This window comes from Aquarana catesbeiana, linkage group LG06 (genome assembly GCF_042186555.1).
Source record: "Aquarana catesbeiana isolate 2022-GZ linkage group LG06, ASM4218655v1, whole genome shotgun sequence".
Lineage (NCBI taxonomy): Eukaryota > Metazoa > Chordata > Amphibia > Anura > Ranidae > Aquarana > Aquarana catesbeiana.
Genome location: NC_133329.1, coordinates 148,998,790 through 149,024,033, shown reverse-complemented (window position 1 = coordinate 149,024,033; position 25,244 = coordinate 148,998,790). Strand labels below are relative to the sequence as shown.

The window sequence follows — 25,244 nt, the reverse complement described above, 5'->3', positions numbered from 1 at the left end:
TGTGGGGTGTGTGAGAGTTGTGCATGAATCGGTTGTGGTAGCCACCTGTGTCCCATTAAGACCTAGGTCTTAATTTTAATATACGTGTTGGAGGTGGGTGCATACATCAATAATATTTTTTCAATTATGTGTTAATTTGTGGATAATCAATAAAGATATTTAGTTTCATCCGGTTGATGTCAATCCCTGGGCCGGTTTGTTGCATTTTGCAGACTGTGAGATGAAGGGTGTAATCATTCAAATGCAAGTCAGGTGGCGTCAGAGCAGTGTCTGACTGCCAGAGCCGCTGACGGTAAATTCAATAGGTCGTAGGATACCATAGAGGGCCTGGTAGATGGCCGCTTGGACGACTAGGCTGGGCAAAGCCCCAAACGGAGAACAAGTAAGGATTTCAGACATGTCTATGAAGAGGGTACTCGTGATAGGTAGGCATTTGCCACTGACTACTGGTTGGTGCTTCAGCATGCCCCGTAGGAGGGACTTGACTGCATGGGCCGAGAATACTGACGGTTTACTGGGGTTTTTGTAAGGACAGGAAATGCTGGTTGCCGGCTAGGTATAGCCTGATAGTATTGTGAGAAAGGGCCAGCTGCGTGTGGCAATACGATATAAAGGCTAGGACATGTCTAACGTTGCCTATCGCTGCTCTGGGCAAGAGGCCAAAAACTTGCGGTAAGTGTTCCAAGCAGTGCGATAGGCCTTCAGTGTGTTGCATGCCAAGGATTGGTTAATGAGCTGGATTGGGCTGGGGAGATGCGACTTCAGTCCATCGTCAGCAATGACCAGGGTGGGACAGGAGTAGTTGTTGGGTCAGCTCCAGGCTCCTGCTGGAAAATCAAAGTAAGGTTGAAACAGGACAGCTCATCAGCTGCGATTTTGCATTTGCCTGGAATATGTCTACAGAAGATATTAAACTGGTGACAGAGTGACAGCTGCGCGAGCCTGCGCAGGAAGGACATGATGGGGAGTGACTTGGATCTACCTTTGATGATGTCGGCCGTGGCCTGATTGTCCGTGGTGAAGAGCACCGTCTGTCTTGTCCAAGTGTGGCCCCAGACCTGGGCAGCTGCCACGATGGGATACAGCTCCAAGAGTGATGAAGACCGGGTGAAAGCAAAAATTTAAGAGAATTTCTGGGGGCCAAGGTTCGGCGTATCAGTGGCGGCCAGAAATGGCCGCGAAGTCCATGGAGGCTGCGGCATCAGTGACCACCCATGGTGGCTCGGCTGACACTGCTGGGATGAGCATTGAAATGCTGTTCCAACTGGTGAGGAACTTGTCCCACATAGCTAAGTCTGCTACTGCTGCTTGGTCTAGTTTGAGAACTTGGTCTGGATCTTTCACTGGTGTGAGAAAAACTAAAAGCTGTGATATAAAGGACCGCCCTTGAGGAATAATCCTCATCGCGTAGTTCAGCATCCCTAGTAAGGATTGCGACTGCCTCATGGTGCACCCTTGTGACCGGATGAAGTAGTGGATAACGGTCCTGGTACGGGCTAGTTTGTTGGGAGGCACGCTGCGTGTGGCAATACGATATAAAGGCTAGGACATGTCTAACGTTGCCTATCGCTGCTCTGGGCAAGAGGCCAAAAACTTGCGGTAAGTGTTCCAAGCAGTGCGATAGGCCTTCAGTGTGTTGCATGCCAAGGATTGGTTAATGAGCTGGATTGGGCTGGCGAGATGCGACTTCAGTCCATCGTCAGCAACGACCAGGGTGGGACAGGAGTAGTTGTTGGGTCAGCTCCAGGCTCCTGCTTGAAAAACAATGTAAGGTTGAAACAGGACAGCTCATCAGCTGCGATTTTGCATTTGCCTGGAATATGTCTACAGAAGATATTAAACTGGTGACAGAGTGACAGCTGCGCGAGCCTGCGCAGGAAGGACATGATGGGGAGTGACTTGGATCTACCTTTGATGATGTCGGCCGTGGCCTGATTGTCCGTGGTGAAGAGCACCGTCTGTCTTGTCCAAGTGTGGCCCCAGACCTGGGCAGCTGCCACGATGGGATACAGCTCCAAGAGTGATGAAGACCGGGTGAAAGCAAAAATTTAAGAGAATTTCTGGGGGCCAAGGTTCGGCGTACCAGTGGCGGCCAGAAATGGCAGCGAAGTCCGTGGAGGCTGCGGCATCAGTGACCACCCATGGTGGCTCGGCTGACACTGCTGGGATGAGCATTGAAATGCTGTTCCAACTGGTGAGGAACTTGTCCCACATAGCTAAGTCTGCTACTGCTGCTTTGTCTAGTTTGAGAACTTGGTCTGGATCTTTCACTGGTGTGAGAAAAACTAAAAGCTATGATATAAAGGACCGCCCTTGAGGTATAATCCTCATCGCGAAGTTCAGCATCCCTAGTAAGGATTGCGACTGCCTCATGTTGCACCCTTGTGACCGGGTGAAGTAGTGGATAACGGTCCTGGTACGGGCTAGTTTGTTGGGAGGCACGCTAGCCTGTGTGGCATGCGTGTCCGTAGTGACATCTAAGAAGGTGATAGAGTGTGCCAGGCCTTCCACTTTATGCTCGGCTATGGGCACATTGAGATTGCTGAACACTATTCTCAACCTGTCTAGATCTGCCGGTGGTGTGCCTGGTTGTTCGATGAGCAGAAAGTCATCGAGGTGGTGGATAATCGTCTGAAGTTGAGCCTGGTGTGACTTTACCTGAAATGAACTGGCTCACCCCTGTCATGCAACTGACTCTGGTGAAGATGCGAACTGTACATTCTTCCCCTCCTATTTTTTTTTTTTACCTGTGGAGATAAAGTTCAACCTGGTGCCGGATGGAAACTTCAACTAACCTCAGGGAGAAAGACAGAGAAAAGATGAGTGGCGCACATGCCACTGGAGATGAATGGCCAACTGGATGCCGCTGCGTGTTTGTGTGGCTGATTGTTTGCCACTGAGGTGTGTTTGCAAGTTAGTTTGTATGCGGGTTTGTACATAGATGCATGCTGCAAAGTGTTTTATACTACTGGAGACGATATTGCATGGTTGCAAGGGTGTCGATGAGTATGAAGGTTGTTTTTGAGACGACACTGTGTGGTTGCAAGGGTCTCAGTCTGGTTTGCTGAGACGCTATTGCTTGGTCGCAAGGGTCTCAGTCAGATTGCTGAGACGGTGTTGCGTGGTTGCAAGGGTCTCGATGAGTATGAGGTTGTGTGAGACGATATTGCGTTGTGGTAAGGTCTCAGTCAGGTTTGCTGAGACGGTATTGCATGGTTTCAATGGTCTCAGTGAGTGTCAGGCTGCTGAGATGAGATTGTGTGATTGCAAGGGTCTCGATGAGTATGAGGTTTTTCTTTCTTTATGATGATACTGCGTGGTTGCAAGGGTCTCGACTTGTGAGGGGTTGCTGAGACGATATTGTATTTTGCAAGGGTCTTGAATGAGTGTCAGGCTGCTGAGACGATTTTGTATAGCTGCAAGCGTCTGAATGGGTGTACGGTTGCTGAGACGAGATTGCATGGTCGCAAAGGTCTTAGATGAGTGTGAGGTTGCTGAGACGATATTGCATTCTGCAAGGGTCTTAAATGAGTGTCAGGCTACTGAGACAATATTGCATGACTGCAAGGGTCTCAATGGGTGTTGGGTTTGCAGAGACGCTCGATGAGTGTGAGGCTGCTGAGACAATATTGCGTTTGCAAGGGTCTCAACAATCGTGTCAGGCTGCAAAGACGATTTGTCTGGCTGCAAGGGTCTCAATTAAAAAACAAAAAACGATTGACTTTGAGGGTCGTGGCTCGGTAACCAGGGGTCACCCTAGAGCCCAAAGGGGGTAGGGAGCTGAAGGGCTACACCAATACTGGTCAAAATTTGGGGCTCCTATCACCTATGGTCTTGGAGATATGGGGCTCCTTGCGCAGCCTATTAGAAGCTGCATACGGAGCGCCCAGTTTAAATACAAGCTGGCACACTCTGTTTGCAGCAAACTGAGAGGATAAGCTCACAGTGCCTCTCCTCACTTTTTGTCAGAGGCACTGAGCTCAATGGATAGCTTGGAGCCTGCAGAGTTTAACAGGCAGCGCCGCCTGTCAAACTCGCTCACAGTAGCAGCATAGTCCAACAATGTAAAACTGCCATTCAACAATGTAAAAATAAAAAGGAGGCGGTAGTAGCACCTCAAGAACGCCTGTCAGCTGCTGCTATACCACTTGTTCAAAAGCAATACACCACAGATCACTTTTCAGAGGGCAGTAAGCATTACTGCAAATGTGAAAGAAACTTGAAACACATCATCCATTTCACACTCACCACCAACCAGGTCACTCCCCAGCCACTTCCCATGTTAGCCACCTCCCTTCAATTTATATCACAGGTGACCATTTCCCAACCTGCAGATGACAGACCCTACTCCAAAAGATATCACCCCCAGTTACTCTCCCCACCCGCTGATTGATATCCCTCCATGACCATCTCACACCCCCCTGCTGACAGACCTCTCTCCCCAGCCTGTCCCCACACACCTTCTCACCTGATGACCTGCTGACCTGTGGATGGGGGAATCACTCCCGCAGTGTTATTGTGTTCTGCCAGTGGGGAGCCTTCCCAACCCACTGAATACAATGATCAGTGTAACCATAGCTGGCAGCACTGACTGTTTTGGGAAAAACCTGACAGGCTGGTTGTACTCAAGTTGATTAATAGATTGACTTGTGTACAACCTGCTAGCCCATACATAGAGCGACTATAGCTGGTCTCTGCTTAATTGGCTTAATTTCAATTCATGTATGGCCTGCTTAACCACTATGCAGTCCCTAAACATCCTTCCACAAACCTTTACATTTTTCCTTCCCAGATTCCTACATCCTCCTCATCTGTACATAGTGCCCACTGTCATACCCTCCACACTCCTCTCCTATACATAGTGCCCACTGCCATACCCTCCACACTTCTCTCCTATACATAGTGCCCACTCTCATACCCTCCACACTCCTCTCCTGTACATACTGCTCACTGTCATACCCTCCACACTCCTATCCTATACATGCTGCCCACTGTCATACCCTCCACACTCCTATCCTGTACATACTGCCCACTGTCATACCTTCCACACTCCTATCCTGTGCATACTGCTCACTGTCATACCCTCCACATTCTTCTTCTGTACATACTGCCCACTGTGATACCCTCCACACTCCTCTCCTGTACATACTGCCAACTATCTTTCTCTCTATACTCCTATCCTGTACATACCACCCTCATAATACCTTCCACACTCCTCTCCTGTACATACTGCCCCCATCATACCCTCCACACTCCTCTCCTGTACATACTGCCCACTGGCATACCCTCCACACTACTCTCCTGTACATAGTGCCCACTGTTATACCCTCCACATTCCTCTCCCTCACCTGCACATACTTTCCACTTTTATACCATCCATACTCCTCCCTTGTGCCTCTTACACACAAAAACAGTTCTTTAAAATTATATTGAATATCCTCAATGTTACCAGCTCTAGAATGGCACACTTTTGTTCCATCTTCACCCAGTCTTCCTTCTGGGTTCTGTGCCTTCGGTCACTTGCCTTGGCTGGGCTGTGTTGCTGTCACTTCCACACATGCTCATTCGCATCCTCTCTCTAATCCCCCCTCTATCTCTCATACTCCCTCCCTTACCCCTCTCTCATCCCCTTTCTCTCTCTCTCTCATCCTCCCTCTCTCTATTTAATTTAATTTGTTATAACAAAAAATTGTTTGCATTGTTTTTTTTGTTTTTTTTTAATAAAAAGCCCCACCATAATCCTCAGCACCAGGCCCATGATGTTCTTAATCTGGCTCTGTGTCATTCTGCTGAGACGATTTTGCATGGTTACACGGGTCTAATTTTTATTTATTTATTTATAATTATATTTTTTTCTGAGTGAGGGGTAGCTGAGATGATATTGCGTTTTGCAAGGGTCTCAACAAGAGTGACAGGCTGCTGAGATGGTTTTGCATGGCTGCAAGGGTCTCAATAAATGAGATTTGGGTTATTGAGAAAAGGATAGAAACACCTGGTTTGTTTGGCGGCTTACTGTACCCTTAAGCGAGCAGTATAAGGGAAAAGGACAATGTCCGTTTGATTCATAGGTTCCGTAGGGGGAACTAACGAACGATATGGAAGACAACGAACGGTAATGAATTGATAGGACATAAAGAATGTGGTAAAAAATCTTACTTGCAACAGTGAGCCATGTGAGTGGTTCGCGGCGGACTGTGGCTGGAGTGCAATATATCGGGATGGTGTGGCGTGATGCCATGCATGAGGCAAAACAACAAGGTTTGGTGTAGAAAATAGAATGCGAGAAGTCCGTACGAATGATTTGTAAGTTCCATGGAACGCATGCTACGGGCGACACCGCGAGTGGCCACGAGTTTTGACATGACAAACACGGTAACGAATCCTACCTGTGACAGTGACCGTGCGACTGGGTTCGCATTGGACTGGAGCAGTTGTACAACACATCCGAAGAGTGTGGTGTGGCACCGTGCATGACGCGCAGAAAATAACTTTGGTTTGGTAAATAAATGAGAGAAGAACCTTGTACAAACGATTCCTTCTGCTGCGGGAACTAAAACACACGGCCTGTGGGAAACAACGAATGGCAACAGTAGAAAGTATGCAATGTATCTGATATGAATCGGTTGTAAAGAGAAAGTACTCTGATACGAATCGGTTGTAAAATGTATGAAATGAATCCGATACGAATTGGTAGTAAAGAGTATTAAATGAATCTGATACAAATTGGTTGTAGAGTGTATGCCACCCCTTACTCTGAAACCGAACACCTACCAACCACCCAGCCCCCCATGCTAATCAAGTGCAGACAAGGCACCAGGTGGGTCTAATTACCACCTCAATCAGCCACAGAACCCGTACAAACAATACATGCTCGTCTCCAAATGGATGAGACAGCAACTCCATGGACAGTAAATTTTATAACCATTGAAGCCTATGGCGAGTGATATCGGACAATGACCGACAGCGGCTCGGAGGCTTGGATTTACAAATGAATCATATGTTTGGCAGAAGGAACTTATGAATGTACCTGTGTCGAATGATGTCGGGACATGAACAACATGACATGACATGACAACAACTTGGAGGCAGATTTTTACGAAAGGGATGCGGGATAGGAAGCATAACGAATTGCAAGATTGCACATGATACGAAAAGGTTTGAATACTACCTGCGACAGTGAGCGGGAGCCGCCGATGAAGACCACGAACGGGGAAGCCGCAATGCACCGAATGCACAGACTTATGAACATGAGGTGCGCTGGGAAGAGTCGGCCCAGTGACGTGTAGTATCGCGCACTGCAACCGACAAAGAGCATGGTCGAGTGGGCTGCTTAAATACCCTCCGGGCTCCTCCTATAAATTCAGGCCACCATACTTTTATAAGTACTCTTAACAGTGAGAAAAGATAATATTAATAAAACATTTACCACACTTTTGTAAACAGGGACCTAGGAAAATAATAGTAATATATATTTTCTATGTTCTGTGTTCTGTTTAATGTACAGGTTCAATATGATCAGCTTTGCAGAGAACATTGAGCAATGGCAGGATTGTTTGGTGGAAGCCACTGATGAAGCATGTCAGGATGCTGTACAGTGGCTCTCCAGGCTTCAGCCTCGAGGAAACTCCTGTATTGTCCATGCTATGGAGGTAAGTAGACTGATGACATGGACATTTCAAGCTTTATATCACAGTACTGAATATCTTTTTCTTGTGTGTTATGAAAAGGAGTTTATATTTGATAATTAGAGCAGAAGAGCCAATAAACATTTTAACAAACGTATAGAACCAATAAATCTAAAATAAAAGTTAACATTATCCAAAAAATGCATATGTACTAGTATCATCTAAATGAATGCTGTTTTCCTCAGATGAAGTTGCAGTTTAAAAGTAGGTTTACTGGTAATTGAAATCCAGCTATTATATTTTCACAGCTGGCCCGCAAAATCCCCAAACAGTGCCTACATCCATTTGGATGCAGACACTGTTTGGCCATCAATTTTCTGCCCTGTTCCTCCAATTTTTCAATTAAGGGATGTAAGCCAAGGGGTGGCCAACAGAAACACGAAATGAGGGAATTTTGTCCGGTTCACCTGGATCCAGCTGAAATTGGAACAGTGTATAGCCAGCTTTTGTTGCCCAGCGGCCATGTCTGACTGCTGTAATTAGAAGATCAGTGTGATAGTCAGGTAACTAACTTTTTTTTTGAAAATTGTCAGAACTGGTAGCTTCCATATACATCTAAGAAAATTATTTTAATACTAGTCTTACAAAAAGAGAGATGCCTAACCATAATACCCATAATAGGGAACAATGAGGCCAAGACTTTACATACAGTTTTGCTCATAAGTTTAGATACCTTGGCAGAATTTATGATTTCTTGGCCATTTTTTAGAGACTATGAATGATAACACAAAAACATTTCTTTCAATCATGGTTAGTGTTTGGCTGAAGCCATTTTTTATCAATCAACTGTGTTTACCCTTTTTAAATCATTATGACAACAGAAACTACCCAAATGACCCTGATCAAAAGTTTACATACGCTGGTGATTTTGGCCTGATAACATGCACACAAATTGACACAAAGGGGTTTGAATGGCTATTAAAGGTAAGCATCCTCACCTGTGATCTGTTTGCTTGTAATTAGTGTGTGTGTATAAAAGGTCAATACATTTCTGGACTCCTGACAGACCCTTGCATCTTTCATCCAGTACTGCACTGACATTGCTGGATTCTGAGTCATGGGGAAAGCAAAAGAATTGTCAAAGGATCTGCGGGAAAAGGTAGTTGAACTGTATAAAATAGGAAAGGGATTTAAAAAGATATCCAAGGGAATTGAGAATGCCAATTAGCAGTGTTCAAACTAAAGAAGTGGAAAATGAGGGGTTCTGTTGAAACCAAACCACGGTCAGGTAGACCAACTAAAATTTCAGCCACAACTGCCAGGAAATTTTTTTGGGATGCAAAGAAAAACCCACAAATAACTTCAGATGAAATACAGGACTGTCTGAAAACATGTGGTGTGGCTGTTTCAAGATGCACAATAAGGAGGCACTTAAAGAAAGATGGGCTGCATGGTCAAGTCGTCAGAAGAAAGCCATTACTACGCAAATGCCACAAAGTATCCCACTTACAATACACCAAACAGCACAGAGACAAGTCTCAAACCTTCTGGTATAAAGTTATTTGGAGTGATGAGACCAAAATTGAGCTTTTTGGCTACAACCATAAATGCTACATTTGGAGAGGAGTCAACCAGGCCTATGATGAAAGGTACACCATTCCTACTGTGAAACGCGGAGGTGGATCGCTGAGGTTTTGGGGATGTGTGAGCTACAAAGACACAGGAAATTTGGTCAAAATTGATGGCAAGATGAATGCAGTATGTTATCAAAAAATACTGGAGGAACATTTGAATTCATCAGCCAGGAATCTGCGCATGGGACGTACTTAGACATTCTAGCATGACAATGATCCAAAACACAAGGTCAAGTCGACCAGTCACTGGCTACAGCAGAATAAAAGTGAAGGTTCTGGACTGGCTATCTCAGTCTCCTGGCCTCAATATCATTGAACTACTCTGGGGAGTAGGGATGAGCTTCGAGTTCGAGATGAACTCATGTTCGACTCGAACATCGGCTGTTCGCCAGTTCGCCGAACAGCGAACAATTTGGGGTGTTCGCAGCAAATTCGAAAGCCGCGGAACACCCTTTAAAAGTCTATGGGAGAAATCAAAAGTGCTAATTTTAAAGGCTTATATGCATGGTATTGTCATAAAAAGTGTTTGGGGACCTGGGTCCTGCCCCACGGGACATGGATCAATGCAAAAAAAAGTTTTAAAAATGGCCGTTTTTTCGGGAGCAGTGATTTTAATAATGCTTAAAGTGAAACAATAAAAGTGTAATATTCCTTTAAATTTCGTACCTGGGGGGTGTCTATAGTATGCCTGTAAAGGGGCGCATGTTTCCCGTGTTTAGAAGAGTCTGACAGCAAAATGACATTTCAAAGGAAAAAAAGTCATTTAAAACTACTCGCGGCTATTAATGAATTGCCAGTCCGACAATACACATAAAAGTTCATTGATAATAACGGCATGGGAATTCCCCACAGGGGAACCCTGAACCAAAATTTTAAAAAAAAGTGACATGGGGGGTCCCCCTAAATTCCATACCGGGCCCTTCAGGTCTGGTATGGTTATTAAGGGGAACCCCGGCCAAGTTTTTTTTTAAAAATGGCGTGGGGTCCCCCTCAAAATCTATACCAGACCCTTCAGGTCTGGTATGGATTTTAAGGTGAACCCCACACCAAAATTAAAGAAAATGGCGTGGGGTCCCCCCAAAAATCCATACCACACCCTTATCCGAGCACGCAACCTGGCAGGCCGCAGGAAAAGAGGGGGGATGAGAGAGCGCCCCCCTCCTGAACTGTACCAGGCCACATGCCCTCACCATTGGGAGGGTGCTTTGGGGTAGCCCCCAAAACACCTTGTCCCCATGTTGATGGGGACAAGGGCCTCTTCCCCACAACCCTTGCCCGGTGGTTGTGGGGGTCTGTGGGCGGGGGGCTTATCAGAATCTGGAAGCCCCCTTTAACAAGGGGACCCCCAGATCCCAGCCCTCCCCCCTGTGTGAAATGGTAAGGGCCTACCATTTCACAAAAAAACTGTCAAAAATGGTAAAAATGACAAGAGACAGTTTTTGACAATGCCTTTATTTAAATGCTTCTTCTATCTTCTATCTTCTTTCTTCAATCTTCTATCTTCCTTCGGTTTCTTCCTCCATCTTCTTCTTCGGGTTCTTCTGGTTCTTCTAGTTACGTAACAGGTGACCCCGCCCCCTCTGACGTCACGGGGAATGCCACAGGGAAGTCCCCGTCAAGTCCCCGTACGTCAGAGGGGGGCGGGGCCACGTTATTTAAGAACCGTCAGAAGAGGAGAAGCGTCACACAGCGGGAGCCTCCTATCATGGTGGATGCGGAGTGGCCCGAGAAGAAGAAGGGAAGAAGACGCCGCAAAGGAAGATGCCGGATGAGAACACCGGAAGAAGAACCAGAAGAACCAGAAGAAGACAAAGATGGAGGAAGAAACCAAAGGAAGGTAGAAGAAAGAAGATAGAAGATAGAAGAAGCATTTAAATAAAGGAATTGTCAAAAACTGTCTCTTGTCGTTTTTAACATTTTTGAAATTTTTTTTGTGAAATGGTAGGGGTACACAGGGAGGAGGGCCGGGATCTGGGGGTCCCCTTGTTAAAGGGGGCTTCCAGATTCCGATAAGCCCCCCGCCCGCAGACCCCAGAACCTCCGGGCAAGGGTTGTGGGGATGAGGCCCTTGTCCCCATCAACATGGGGACAAGGTGTTTTGGGGGGCTACCCCAAAGCACCCTCCCAATGTTGAGGGCATGTGGCCTGATATGGTTCAGGAGGGGGGGCGCTCTCTTGTCCCCCCTCTTTTTCTGCGGCCTGCCAGGTTGCATGCTCGGATAAGGGTCTGGTATGGATTTTTGGGGGGACCCCACGCCATTTTTTTTTAAATTTTGGCGCGGGGTTCCCCTTAAAATCCATACCAGACCTGAAGGGTCTGGTATAGATTTTGAGGGGGACCCCACGTCATTTTTTTTTTTTTTTGGCCGGGGTTCCCCTTAATATCCATACCAGACTTGAAGGGCCTGGTATGGAATTTAGGGGGACCACCCACGTCATTTTTTTTTTTTTAGTTTTCGTTTGGGGTTCCCCTGTGGGGAATTCCCATGCCGTTTTTATCAATGAACTTTTATGTGTATTGTCGGATCGGCAATCCATTAATAGCCGCGAGTAGTTTTAAATGACTTTTTTCCTTTGAAATGTCATTTTGCTGTCAGACTGTTCTAAACACAGGACACATGTTCCCCTTTACAGGCATACTATAGACACCCCCCAGGTATGAAATTTAAAGCAATATTACACTTTTATTGTTTCACTTTAAGCATTATTAAAATCACTGCTCCCGAAAAAAACGTCCGTTTTTAAAACTTTTTTTTGCATTGATCCATGTCCCCTGGGGCAGGACCCAGGTCCCCAAACACTTTTTATGACAATAACTTGCATATAAACCTTTAAAATTAGCACTTTTGATTATTCATGTTCGTGTCCCATAGACTTTAACGGTGTTCGCGTGTTCGAACAAATTTTGTTGCCTGTTCGCATGTTCTGGTGCAAACTGAACAGGGGGGTGTTCGGCTCATCCCTACTGGGGAGATTACAAACGTGCAGTTCATGCAAGACAGCCCAAGAATTTACATGAACTGGAGGCTTTTTGCCAAGAGGAATGGACAGCTTTACCATCTGAGAAGATAAAGAGCCTCATCTACAAATACCACAAAAGACTTCAAGCTATCATTGATGTTAAAGGGGGCAATACACGGTAAGAACTGGGGTATGTAAACTTTTGATCAGGGTCATTTGGCTAAGTTCTGTTGTCATTATAGTTTAAAAAGAGTAAACACAGTTGATTGATAATAAATGGCTTCAGCCAAACACTAACTATGAGTGAAAGAAAAGTTTTTGTGTTATCATTCATATTCTCTGAAAAATGGCCAAGAAATCTTAAATTCTGCCAGGGTATGTAAACTTATGAGCACATATGTATCTTCTCACTAGCTTGAAGTAGATTTTAACTGAATGAAAATCATCTATTGATTGGTTGGAGTCGGTAATATCTTCTATTTACATTTACCTGTGGAAGTATTTAGAGTTGTACACATCTTATTACCATCTCCTTGTTGGCAGAACTATAGAAATCTGATGTCTTTTATCTGTGACTAGCCATTGTTACTCAATCCTCTCACTGGAAGGTTGCCACTACTATCCAGTCTATGGTGTCTTTTTATTATATCTTCCTAATTTGTCTGAGTGCTGAAGTCTTGACAGGATATTATCTATTTAGGCAGAACAGTATCATCAGAATGCGGGGGGGTCACAGGGATGCTATGTAAAGGGTTTATACAATGAAAAAACAAAATCTAAAATAATATTTAGGTGGACTTATTAGCTTTCTAAATTAATTTGTATGAACCAATGCCAGATCACATGAAGTCAGGTTTTGACAACACTAGTTTTGTAATTCGCCAAAAGTATGCTGCTATGTAACAGTGTTGCCAACCGTCAGTATTTTTACTGGCAGGCAGTAAAAAACAGGCTATTTTCTTCTGCCAGTAAATGCCAGTGACAGGAAATTGTTGCCAGTAAAAAATATAGCTGTGACGCTTACCTCAGAACTGTGCATGCGCAGTTCTGGTCCGGGGCCGGCTGAAACCATTCCAATGCCTGCTACAGTGTGTTGAAACTTTGCCGGCAGGGGATGGATCTGGCAGAGGCGGTGCCTGAGTGTGTCGTGCGATGTGATGTGTGCGAGTCTGTGGGACAGGAGCAAGGCAAGCTGGGAGTGGGACTGTCAATGCTGTTTGGCCAGGAGACGACTGAAGGGACCACCTAGAGAGAGACTGTCACTGTGACTCAGGAGGGGACGTGTTGTGTCGGTGAGGTGTCATCATCATCTGTACTGCTGCACACTGCTGTCAGTGCCATTGTGACAGTTAATTTCATGTGTGTGCCGCCCATTCTAATTTTGTTGCCCTCCTGAGTCCTGTCCCTGATCTACTTACTTACTATATTGAAAATAAAAAAAAAAAAATGTTTTTGCCTTAATAGCTACCTTAAATCATGTTGCTAATTGCATATTGTACTTGTTTGTAGCCTAAATAATTAAATATGCACTTAAAACTGTAATTTTGTAACTTTGGAAATGCCAGTAAAAACGTGGCTGTGCCAGTAAATTTTGGGTGCTGTGTCAGTAAATTTCAATCTGGTAGGTTGGCAACACTGCTATGCAATTCAAGAGGTGCTACAGGCCTATTTCATTTCAGTTATGCATTTATCCAAGAATCAATAAATGGATTGTTAAATATTGTAAATATAATAGTAAAATAGAATCAATAGTTATATAAACTTCCAATATTTCGCTGTACACCAGAAATCTGGATCAATGTAGGCGGTAATGCACTGTGGACTTTAATTTATGCATCAGCCTTTTTTGAAAGTAGCAGTGCTTTGGAGGAGGGTGAGTGCTTAGGTAAAGGAAACTGTACCACAGCAGGCTCTAAACATTGTTGTCACTCCAAATTGAAATTGTGGCAACCAGTATGTGAATTGTTTGGTGACATTTTTGTCAAATTCTCCCCTATAAGAAAAACCAAAGCCTGTTTTGGCTGTAGCTTTATTCTGTCTGGTTGAAGTTCCTTTTTTAAGTATGTTAAGATTTCATTTCCCCATTGGCAAGCATTGGCAATATCGCAGATAGCCCTGATGCCCAGCATGAGGCACAGCTCTCTGTGTGCCACTGACCACCAGTGCGGGAGGGTAGAAGGAAGGGATCTTAAGTAGCACTGCCACTGACCACTAAGTGCAAAGGGAAGTTAACAGTGGCCACCACTAGTGGGGATTTTTTGTGTTGTGTTCATTGACACCAATGCACAGGGCTATTATTGCATCCACTGACACCAATGCTGGAGGTTACTATTCCTGCCAGTGGCACAACGGATAGGGCCTTTTTTACTCCCACTTTCTCAATAATGTGCACTGTGGCTACAATACATACTACAATGGGCTGCATAACCTAACACAAGTCACCCCAGCACATGATAATGCACCGCTATTTTGCAGCCCTCTGGAAGTGTTGCGGGCTACACTTAAGGCACTCTGTAATTTGTTGACCATCATTGATCTTTGGGGCAGAACTTCTCTAAGGTTGATAACTGTAGTTAACATCTTATTGTTTGTGTAATTACAGAAAAGTTTTTCTTACTTGGACATACAAGGTGTTTATCTGCTGACAGATGGAAAGCCAGACAACAGTTATAACTTATTACTGGCTGAGAAACTTCTGGGGTCTCATGGTGTCAAAGTGCACACTGTTTCATTTAACGCTTCAGAGAGGTACTGTATGTGCGTGTTACATATTATTAAATTCATTTATACATAACTGAAAAATTCTTATTTTAACTTTGTTATGTGTAATTAACTATAACCTTTTGAGGATTATCATCATAAGTGTGTCTACTTTGTCTGTTTAAGGCCGGGTTCACACTGATGCGAGTTCATAACGAATGCGATGCATCAAAAACACTTTAAATTCGCATGTCATCCCTAAAGTCATTGTTTTCAATGACGGTCGTTCACATACATGCGTTGCGATTCCTCTACAAATGCGATGAGATAAAAAAAAGGGTCTTGTGCGAGTTTACTGCTTTGCGTTGCGAATTTAGTCTCCAGAGACATCAATGTAAATCGTTCTTGAATCTCATTGATGGTTCACATATGTGCGAATTCCAGCACACTACTCTCCACAAAAACCAGGAAGTACACAGGAAGTTAACACTTTTTTTTTTTACATTATGATTCCATTGGCTCGAATATCAATCACAGCTATGTCCAACTCCTGAAAATCGCGGTAAAATCGCTGTAAATTCGCACCTCACACAGGACAAAAAACGGATCAAATTCACAGCGCAGCAGTGTGAACCGAGCCTAACTGAAAAATAAAAAATATGTGTATGTTAAAAATACACTCAGTTTATTTGCTTCAAAATATCTATAATTGTATCTTATCTTATATTTAGAAACCAACTATATTATTATTATTTTTTGTTCCTATACTCTAGAGCAGGCAATGAATTCCTAAAGAGGCTGGCATGTCTGTCAGGCGGGAGATTCCATTCACCTCATGGACATATGGATGGACATTTTGTTGCTCACAGGATGTTAACTGAGGGGTTCACAGATGAAGATGTATGTATTGTATTCTTTCCACTCATTTTTGTATATGCAGATCCAGGAAATTATATATATATATATATATATATATATATATATATATATATATATATATACTGTACTACTGTACATATTTATCTATTCAAGGTTTGCAGATACGTCAAAAGGGAAACTGATCTGCTAATTAATCAAAAGGATCTATAAATCTATATGTTGAATATAAGGATCCATGGTCTGTGTGGTATTGCTTTAAGCTAGATTTCAGTTGGGGGACATCTACCCCAAATGGCTGTATACATGGCTGATTGAAGGGATTGTACAAGCTATGCCCTTTGTTTCATGTAATTATTGTTATCTATACCAGTCAGAGCCAGACCTTCCATTTGTAACAGTTGGCATGTGTTTAGAAGGTGGTAGAGGTAAAGAGAAGTTTTTTTCCCCACATAGTTTTTATGGCACACAACTTTCAACTTATCAGTAAATATCATCATCTTTTTTTTTTTTTTTCTCATGTTGTCGCAATATTCTAAGACTGGTTTCAGTAAAAAAAGAGGACATTTTCCATGTAAAATCCCAGCAGAGGAGTGTTGTTTTAGGCACCAAAGGCCGTGTGCTACGGACTTCAGTGGTGCAGATCAGGCCCTGGCTAGAATGTGCTATTGGAAGGATGCTGTCTGCTTTTTATTCTTAGCTACATTTTTTTTAAATCAAAGACAAATAAGGAAAGAGAGATGATTTCAGGTTTCTTTCACTATAGTGAGTTTTCTGACTGCTTTTGGCATATTGTGAACCCAGTTTACCATACATTTAAATTGATGACTTTAGAAGCAAATTTACAGAGGGAGCCTGAAGAGTAAAAGAACAAAATTATGACAATTTTATACAATTTTTATGACAGTAAACATTCTTACCAAAGTTGGCTATGGATATTGACAAGTCCAAAGATTGCACATGCTGGCAGAGAAAAGTATCCGCAGTTCCAGGTCCTGGCTGCCATTTTGGAGTCTTTAGCCTGCTATATTAGGCATAGACTGATCAGTAAAACATAATAGTGAATATAGTTCACCCAGTATGGACCCCCGTGGAGACTGGGCCTCAGGGTTCTGGTCCTGCTCTAGTCAGATGTGGTAATCACAAATATTGCCTTGACAGAGTAAGTACGATATTCTAGCACTTTTTCATGCTTTCTCAATGCTCAATGGTGCTGCTCAGCCAGATAAATAAAGCTCACCTGAAAACATGTAAGGTTCATTTATAAATGTTTTCACCCTAAATGTACACATTTCTCTTAAGTGAATTTTAGGTAAAATGTGTAACTCTTGGTTGTAAACATTGATAAGTAGACCCCCTAATGTGCAGATACCTTCCTTTAAACTGCAATATAGGATATGGCATTTTTATTGTATTTGCTGAAATGTCTATTTTTTGTACAGTATCCAAAGTATTATTGCCTTATCACAGTAAAGGCAAGTGCAGATAGGTTTATTCCTGAAATAAATGTTGTATGGTAATAACACTTCTTTCTCTACTTGGCTATCACCCAGGATCCTGTTCTTCCAATATTTGAAGGTGATGATCTGAAAAAACTTGCTAAGGAAATAGACCAAGCTCGCCAGTTTATCACCCAAGCCAGATCATTCCGGTATGTGATTTTATTATTTTATTTTGGAATACTAGTTTAACCTTATCTAATCTTCTACCCTGACTCGAGTAAAGTCTCTGTTATATTTCCATTACTTCAAATCTTTTTGTTTTTAATCAGCATAATGAAAGGACAGATAAACAGTGACTTGCTTCTCTTACATCAGGTCTCTTGTCCTGGAAAAACAGAAGTTTATCCCCAAAGATGTACACATGGAAGGAAGTGATGTCTCAGGTAAGCTGTAAAGCACGTTTTTGTGAACTATTAAAGTGAACCTAAAATCTGAATTTTCCTTAAAGTCCATCTCTGGGCAAGGCAAAGCCCATCTCATCCATCTCCATCTATGACACACTTGTCTTATGAATTCCAGGGACTGTGCTATGCCTATGAGAAAGTAACTATGTTTGTATTTATTTTACAGAAGACAGAAATGGGGTTGTGGCTGGAAGAATCACCTAATGAAGAACATACTCGGAAATATTCTTGGTGTCTTTAACTAATTGATCTGAAATGTTCCTCTTGAAATATGTTTAGCTGTATAGTGTGAATATGAAACAGTACAACATATCATTTGCAATAGATCACTGAAGCAGTTTGACTTTAGTTAACAAAAATGCTTGGTGATTTTTATGATCACAAAAAGGTTCTCAATGAAAAAAAATGTATCTTAATTACTCTATGGGGTGGAAATTAATTTTCAAACCCTCAACAGATCTAATATCAGTTTTAGTTTATGTTATATGAGATCTGTACTGAGGATATATCTAGGGCCCATTTCCATTGTTGCTGTTTGCCTGCACTTTGGTAAAAATCCAACCCACTCAGATGTAAAATGGACATTTTTTTATCATTATATTCAATGGTAGAATTTCCATCTTTGCATTTCTGTAGGTTTCAATTTATAAAAAAATGCAACTGGCAGCTTTTATGCTTCCATTTTATTAGAATATGTTTACATTTTTATTTCTGGTGGCCCAGCATGCAAACCAGAAGTAAAGCACATACTGTACAAAATGGAGCAAGCCAAGAGCAAACCGTATGTGTTTCTAAAACTGAAAAAGCCCCCTATACTTCAGCTGGCCATAGATGGGTCATTTCTTTTGTTTAGCCAGAGGGCTGAATAAAACAAAACAGCGACACCTGCAGATCGACAAAAGTTTTCCAGCATGTTCCTTTAATAGAATTCGATCAAACGATGTCGAGCAGGGACAGACATACACTGATCAAAATTTGGCTAGTCCCCGCTGAACCAGCTGAATTTTGATCAGTCTATGGCCATCTTAACTTCTTATTCTGAAAGTTATAGTTCCCTGCCTGTGTCATATTAAACCACTGTCATTAGTAACCAAAAAACAAGCAAAAATCAACTAGACATAGCCTGCCAACTAACGTATTTTACAAGGAGGCTACCACTGGCTGAAAGGTATAGGTGGAACAACTAAGCGGCCATTCGTTTTTTAAATATGCATTTTGCTTTTGGCTTGTAATTTGGTCTATTGAAAACAATGATCATGCACCCGTTAAAAAACGCAGGGAAAAAGCATCAAGCTGCATTTTGCCTATATACAACCTGCAGAAATTTTTGCTTACCCAGAGATATGCATAAATGGAAACTGTACAAACTTTTCATTGCTGTTTCTGTGTGGTTTGTTTTTTAACTCCACCACAGGCAAACTAAAACAGTGGAAACGAGCCCTTTACAATGTCCTCATTTTCCTTTCTACTCAGAAAGCCACCACCATCTTTGATCCTGATCCATGGAGTGCGCTTGTTTGCTAGACGTGCTTTGGGTCTGTGTAAACACATTAGTACATTAAAATCAATTTTATTTGTATGGCTGCCAGATGTGTTATAACTAAAACATGAAAAGATCCTGCTATTATGGTGCTCAACCTATCAACAAAATTCAATTTACAATATCCAGAAAATTCTTTACATGGCAGACTATACCCAGGTACAGTCACTTGATTGCAGCTCATGGTAAATAGAGATCAAAAAATGATATTGTGACATGTAAGGAATTTAATAATGCAGACTTGAAAAGCTATGGATGGGTCTACTTTAAAAAAAAAACTGTGCTTTCTGAAATCTTACACTACTGAAAGTCCCTCCTCTCCATAGGTAAAAATATAGATAGCATTACAGGGAATTTAAGACATTTGTTTTCTTAATAGAGTGGAAAAGGATTAAATTATAAACCAAGTGTTTATTGCTATCTGTGTCTAAGTTGGGGAGACTTCCACATATTTCCTGTCTTGGTGACTCCCATCAAAATGAGCGGAATTTCACCAAAGGTTAAGGAAATCCCTCTTTTGACAGTTGCCTTTGGGGCAGGTTTCCTGTTTTGGAGATTTCACGTCTTGTTCTTGTGACAATTTCCAACAGTGAGATTTCTTCTCTCCACTGTCCCCAGGAAATACCTTTAATGGAAACACAGACTGTAATAAAAATGTGACAAAAACTCTGCATCTTCCCCACTCTATTCAAAACAAAGAAAATTTTACAAAGTCACTAAGGTCATATACTTGTGATTAACATGCACTCTTGGCACATGACCAGTGATTTCTGTTCACTGCTTTGGAAATACAGATCACTTGTCAATGTGCCACCAAACACTTTCAGCCTCCATTAATCTTTCCATTGTGTGCCAACATTAAAAGGTATCCCTAGATCCCTAGCTTCACTGTCTCATAGAGCAGTAATCATTAGCTAAAGGTACTAATGTTTGCATCAGTGGCGGCCTGTGCATTAGGAGCGCCTGGGCGCTGCCCCCTCTCTCCTCACCACCCCCTATATGCATGATGGATAGATTCATGCATAGCATGAATATTTATGCGTCCGGCCTCTTTCAGGGCACAGGGCGCATGAATTACAGTGGCCAGGGTCAGAGCCAGAGGATCTAATAGGCTTCAAAATAAGGTGGGCTTGGGTCACAGAGGATGCGTCTGGAGCCCCCCCCCAGGTGTGTTACAACAGCAAATGAATATTTGCTGTTGAAACACTGATCCTCAATCCGGCCAATCAGAAGCGGGTGTGAGACCTGTTTTCCGATTGGCCAAAAAGAGAAGACTCTCGATTGGCCACCAGGGAGCAAATGGAAGCCGCCGCCGTGATGACCAGGAGAACGGGAGGCCGCCGCCAAGCAGGGGAGGCCACCACTGGTTTGCATACCTGTAAAATTATAGTTTTGTGCCTTCGAATATATATATATTTATATATATACAGTATATGCGTATTTTAATATAATTAAAATATTTTTTGTTATATGTAAATAAAGTATATTTTGTAACAGCAAGCTGTTTATGTATTTTGTTTTTATTTATTTGCATATGAAACGATATGGCATGCGTATTAAAGCTGCTGAAATAAGAAATATCTATCCCCCACAGCAAAGATTCATTATTCTTTTCCTGTTTTTGATACAAGAAAGAAGGGACCTACTTAGTTGTTGTGGAGAACAGCATGTATTTAAAAAATAACCCCACTTTTGTTGAGAAAAAAACAATCCCCTCTGCGTGATCAATACACATTGCAAGGAATTTAACAAACAACAAGCAGTTTTTACAATTTGGCACTGCGTTGCTTTAACTGACAATCGTGCGGTCATGCAATGCTGTACCCGAACTAAATTTGCGTCCTTTTTTTCCCACAAATAGAGCTTTCTTTTGGTGGTATTTGATCACCTCTGTGTTTTTTATTTTTTGCGCTATAAACAAAAAAAGAGCGTCAATTTTGAACAAAAAACAATATTTTTTACTTTTTGCTATAATAAATATCCCCAAAAATGTTTTTAAAAAAACAAATTTCTTCATCAGTTTAGGCCAATATATATTCTTCTACATGTTTTTGGGAAAAAAAATCGCAATAAGCGTATATTGATTGGTTTGCGCAAACGTTATAGCATCTACAAACTATGGGAAAGATTTATAGCATTTTTATGGCATTTTTATTAGTAATTAGTTATTACTATTATTATTAGTTATTACTAATATTAGTAATTTCGGTGATCTGCGATTTTAGCGGTATTGCGAAGGACAGATCGGACACTTTTGACACATTTTTGGGACCATTGACATTTATACAGCGATCAGTGCTATAAATATGCACTGATTACTGTGTAAATGTCACTGGTAGGGAAGGGGTTAACACTAGGGGGTGATCAAGGGGTTAACTGTGTGTTCCCTAGATGTGTTCTAACTGTATGGGAATAGGACTGACTGGGGGAGGAGACATATCGTTGTTCCTACTTAGTAGGAACAACGATATGTCTCCTCACCCCTGATAGAACAGGGATTTGTATGTTTACACACACCAATCCCTGTGCTGGCTCTCGTGCACGCGATCGCGTGTTGCCAGCCACGCACATGGGGTCCCCCGCCGTGCAGCGGCCGCGCACTCTTAAAGGGAAACCCGTACGGGGTTTCGCGCAGAGGTGCCATTGTGCCGCAGTAAAAGTATGTGAGCCAGTCGGGGAACCGGTTAAAGCGGAACTTCACTCACTCAAACAACATTGGCTATTTTTATTCCTTATGTTGCTAGCATTAGTAAATGGATAGAAAAGTAGTTCATATTTACTTGTTCTAACTTTTTTTTTATTTTTACATCTCTTCAGTTACTTCCTGGTTTCCAGGCCTAGGCACATGTTGTCATGCATTCCAGGAGTCTGCAGGAGGGGTTTTCTCAACTCTCACTCTCTTGCCTGTGTGCCTGAGCTAAGGGCAGATGGATTCCAGGAAGTAAATGCTTCATGAATTATCTGCCTATACTCAAGATGGCCATGGCCAGAAATGCTAGGGGGTGTTTTTCAAAGTGATTTTTCAACAAAATAAATCACATAGACTTGGATGGATGGGGGAATTTGCTCTAAATATTAAAAATGAATTAAATCACGTTTTTGGTGTGTGGTGCTCAGATGCAATTTAGTTCCGGTTTAAGGAAAAGCTTCATGTTACATTGTAGACAAACAAGAGAAATCCCGGACGGCCACAATCCAAAAGATCCGCTTTATTCAGGTTATAAAATTCCAACAAGCAGAGCAGAATCATATACAAGTGGGGAACAAGCCCAAGGTTGACATGTTTCGCTTATTCATAACCTCCTTTATGTTAAACTATGTCATGGAATACTGATTCCTGAATGTAAGTGTCTGTTTTCAATATAATCAGCTGATGCACTTACAGTGTTCTAGTAAGGAAAGTTGCAGGCTCCGCATCCCTTAGGGAGTATCTCACCAAAAATATGACTCCTATTGCAGAAGATTCCTAAAATTTGATTTGTACTGTATCTTAGTGCAGACTTTTGGAAAAATCCATGAGCCAATCACACAAGCCGTAAATTACATTTCTGGGAAAGTTCTGTATACCAACTGTGTACAGAAGGAATGCAGGTTGCCATATTGCATTGAATTTTACAGAATTTTACAGTGGCTGTAGATTGAAAAGGAAAGATAATTCTGCTGGGCATGGTACAACCAAGAGCATTCATATGGTGGTCATCCTATGGGTTTACGCATGTACTGTACATCAAGTAACTTATTTCCCCTTTCAGAAAGCGACCTTCAAACACGTGTTGCATTCTATCTGGTCACCAGGACTTATCTCTGTTATTTATGCCACACTGAATAGCTGGAATTCTTTATCGACCATCTCCTATTCAGGTCACTGGGAATGAGATTTTGCAACTTCTATAGATGTAGAGGACTGGAGCAAAGCATGGTCGGCAATAGCTAAATGTTCCTTCAACACAACTATTCTTGAGTCAATATATGATTCTTTTCAGGTGATACTGGGTCCCTGTCCACATAGCTCACGCGAACCCTCATTGCAGCGGTAGGTGCTTTCGAGGTTGTGGACAGTGTGGGGATGTCCTACATATCTGGTGGTCCTGTCCAAAAATGCTTGGATTTTGGTCAAGGGTCTTTGGTTTACTCTAAACACTACTACAATAAAATCACCAAGCTACTCACACAAAATAATATATATAAATAACTAAATCTGATATACTGTATAATGCTATATGGAAAAAATGTGTGTAGGGTTGCCGCTACTCCCTGACATGCATTCCCACACCAAATATGGGTATTAAAAAAACTGAAAAGTTCAGCACAACACCTCTAATAAAAAATATTTCAAAAAAAGTCACACTGTGTACATACAGTACGTATTATGAGAGATATAATCACAAATATAAATTTTTTTTCTGTGTGGTTTTATATCATACTGTATGATAGATATATATACTTCTATCTAATATTTTTTATTAGAGGTGTTGCGCTGAACTTTTTGTTTTTTATTACTCTAAACACTATTCCACTTAACAATCCATAAGGATGCAAAATCAGCCCTATTGCATTGCCCAATCTCAGGCATTTTCTCATATGAACTAAAACTGGCGACTTGTTTATTTTTGACTGCCAAACAGACCATACCCAAAGCCTGGAAGAAACCCTCTGTCCCTTTTTGGGAAGTGAAAGACCCCATGACCAATGCTTAATGAAAAAATACCCAATATCTTAAACGACTCCCATTCTAAATTTCTTAAGATGTGGGAACCATGGCCTCATTATGATTTCTCATCTTTACATCCTTTTAGTTTAGTCATAATATATCACCTGACCTGCCCCTGAGTCTGTGAGGACCACTCTTACTGCATCTCTTTCTTTACCTTCCCTTTTTCCTTTTTCATTCTTATTCGCCTTTAACTTGCTTTACTCTTTCTATGTTCCTGTCTCCACTTGGATTCTAGGATGTTCTGTCCTAGTTGGAGTCTAAAGATAGTTGTGTAGACTTCATGGCGGAACCCCCAGACCTTTCCATTGGTTGATTTGAGAATGTTCTAATGCCGCGTACACACGGTCGGACTTTTCATCTACAAAAGTCCAACGGACGCCGACGGACTAAAGCTGGCTGGTAATCCGATCGTGTGTGGGCTTCTCCGGACTTTCAGCAGACTTTTTCAGCCTCAAATCCGACGGACTTTAGATTTGAAACATGCTTCAAATCTTTACGTCGTAACTACGACGGACCCCGAAATCCGCTCGTCTGTGTGCTAGTCCGACGGACAAAAACCCATGCTAGGGCAGCTATTGGCTACTGGCTATGAACTTCCTTATTTTAGTCCGGTGTACGTCATCACGTACGAATCCGTCGGACTTTTGTGTGGTCGTGTGTAGGCAAGTCCGTTCGTTAGAAAGTCTGCTGCAAGTCCGCCGAAAGTCCGCCGGAAGTCCGCCGGAAGTCTGTCGGACAGGCTGTCGGACTTTTGTAGACGAAAAGTCCGACCGTGTGTACGCGGCATAACTCTTATATGTTTGAAAACTTCATGGAATTATTTTGCGTGGGTGAATTTAATGTTATTCCATTTTCGTGAAAATTAAAAAAAAAAAAAATAGTGTACTGAAATTGTATATTATATATAAATTTTTTTGCTATAAATTTTTTCTTGAAAGTTGAGTTACCCTTTAAGATATTTTTGCACACAAGGACCACTGTGCACAAACTTGGGGGTTTCATAACTGAATCTTGTCTTCTACTTTGGAAGTAGGTATCCTCTAGCCCTGTTTCATTTTATGGCTCTCTAGATGTTCCATATGTTGAGACGTGCAATTCCATAAAAAGTGAGCCTAGTCAAAAATTCTATTTAACTTGACCTTTCATTATTTGGACATTATTTTTTAATTTAGTTTTACAGAGGGTTGGACCACCCACTGCTTCTTATCTTTTTTTGGTAACTCCCACGGTGAGATCTGTGTTTAAGTTCCCATCTTCAGCCACAGCTGTACAAGGGACTCTCATTCTT

General features: G+C 42.2%; 1 protein-coding gene across 1 annotated transcript in view; it reads left to right on the top strand.

The window, feature by feature from the left end:
- Positions 1-20,724, top strand: part of VWA3A (von Willebrand factor A domain containing 3A) — a 138,169-nt gene extending 117,445 nt beyond the window's left edge. The window contains exons 29-34 of the mRNA XM_073591043.1: positions 7,505-7,649; positions 14,823-14,968; positions 15,694-15,820; positions 17,350-17,447; positions 17,614-17,681; positions 17,869-20,724. Of these exons, the coding sequence (XP_073447144.1) occupies positions 7,505-7,649; positions 14,823-14,968; positions 15,694-15,820; positions 17,350-17,447; positions 17,614-17,681; positions 17,869-17,906 (622 nt within the window). The 3' untranslated portion in view covers positions 17,907-20,724. The remainder of the gene's footprint in view (positions 1-7,504; positions 7,650-14,822; positions 14,969-15,693; positions 15,821-17,349; positions 17,448-17,613; positions 17,682-17,868) is intronic.
- The last annotated feature ends 4,520 nt before the right edge of the window (positions 20,725-25,244 follow it).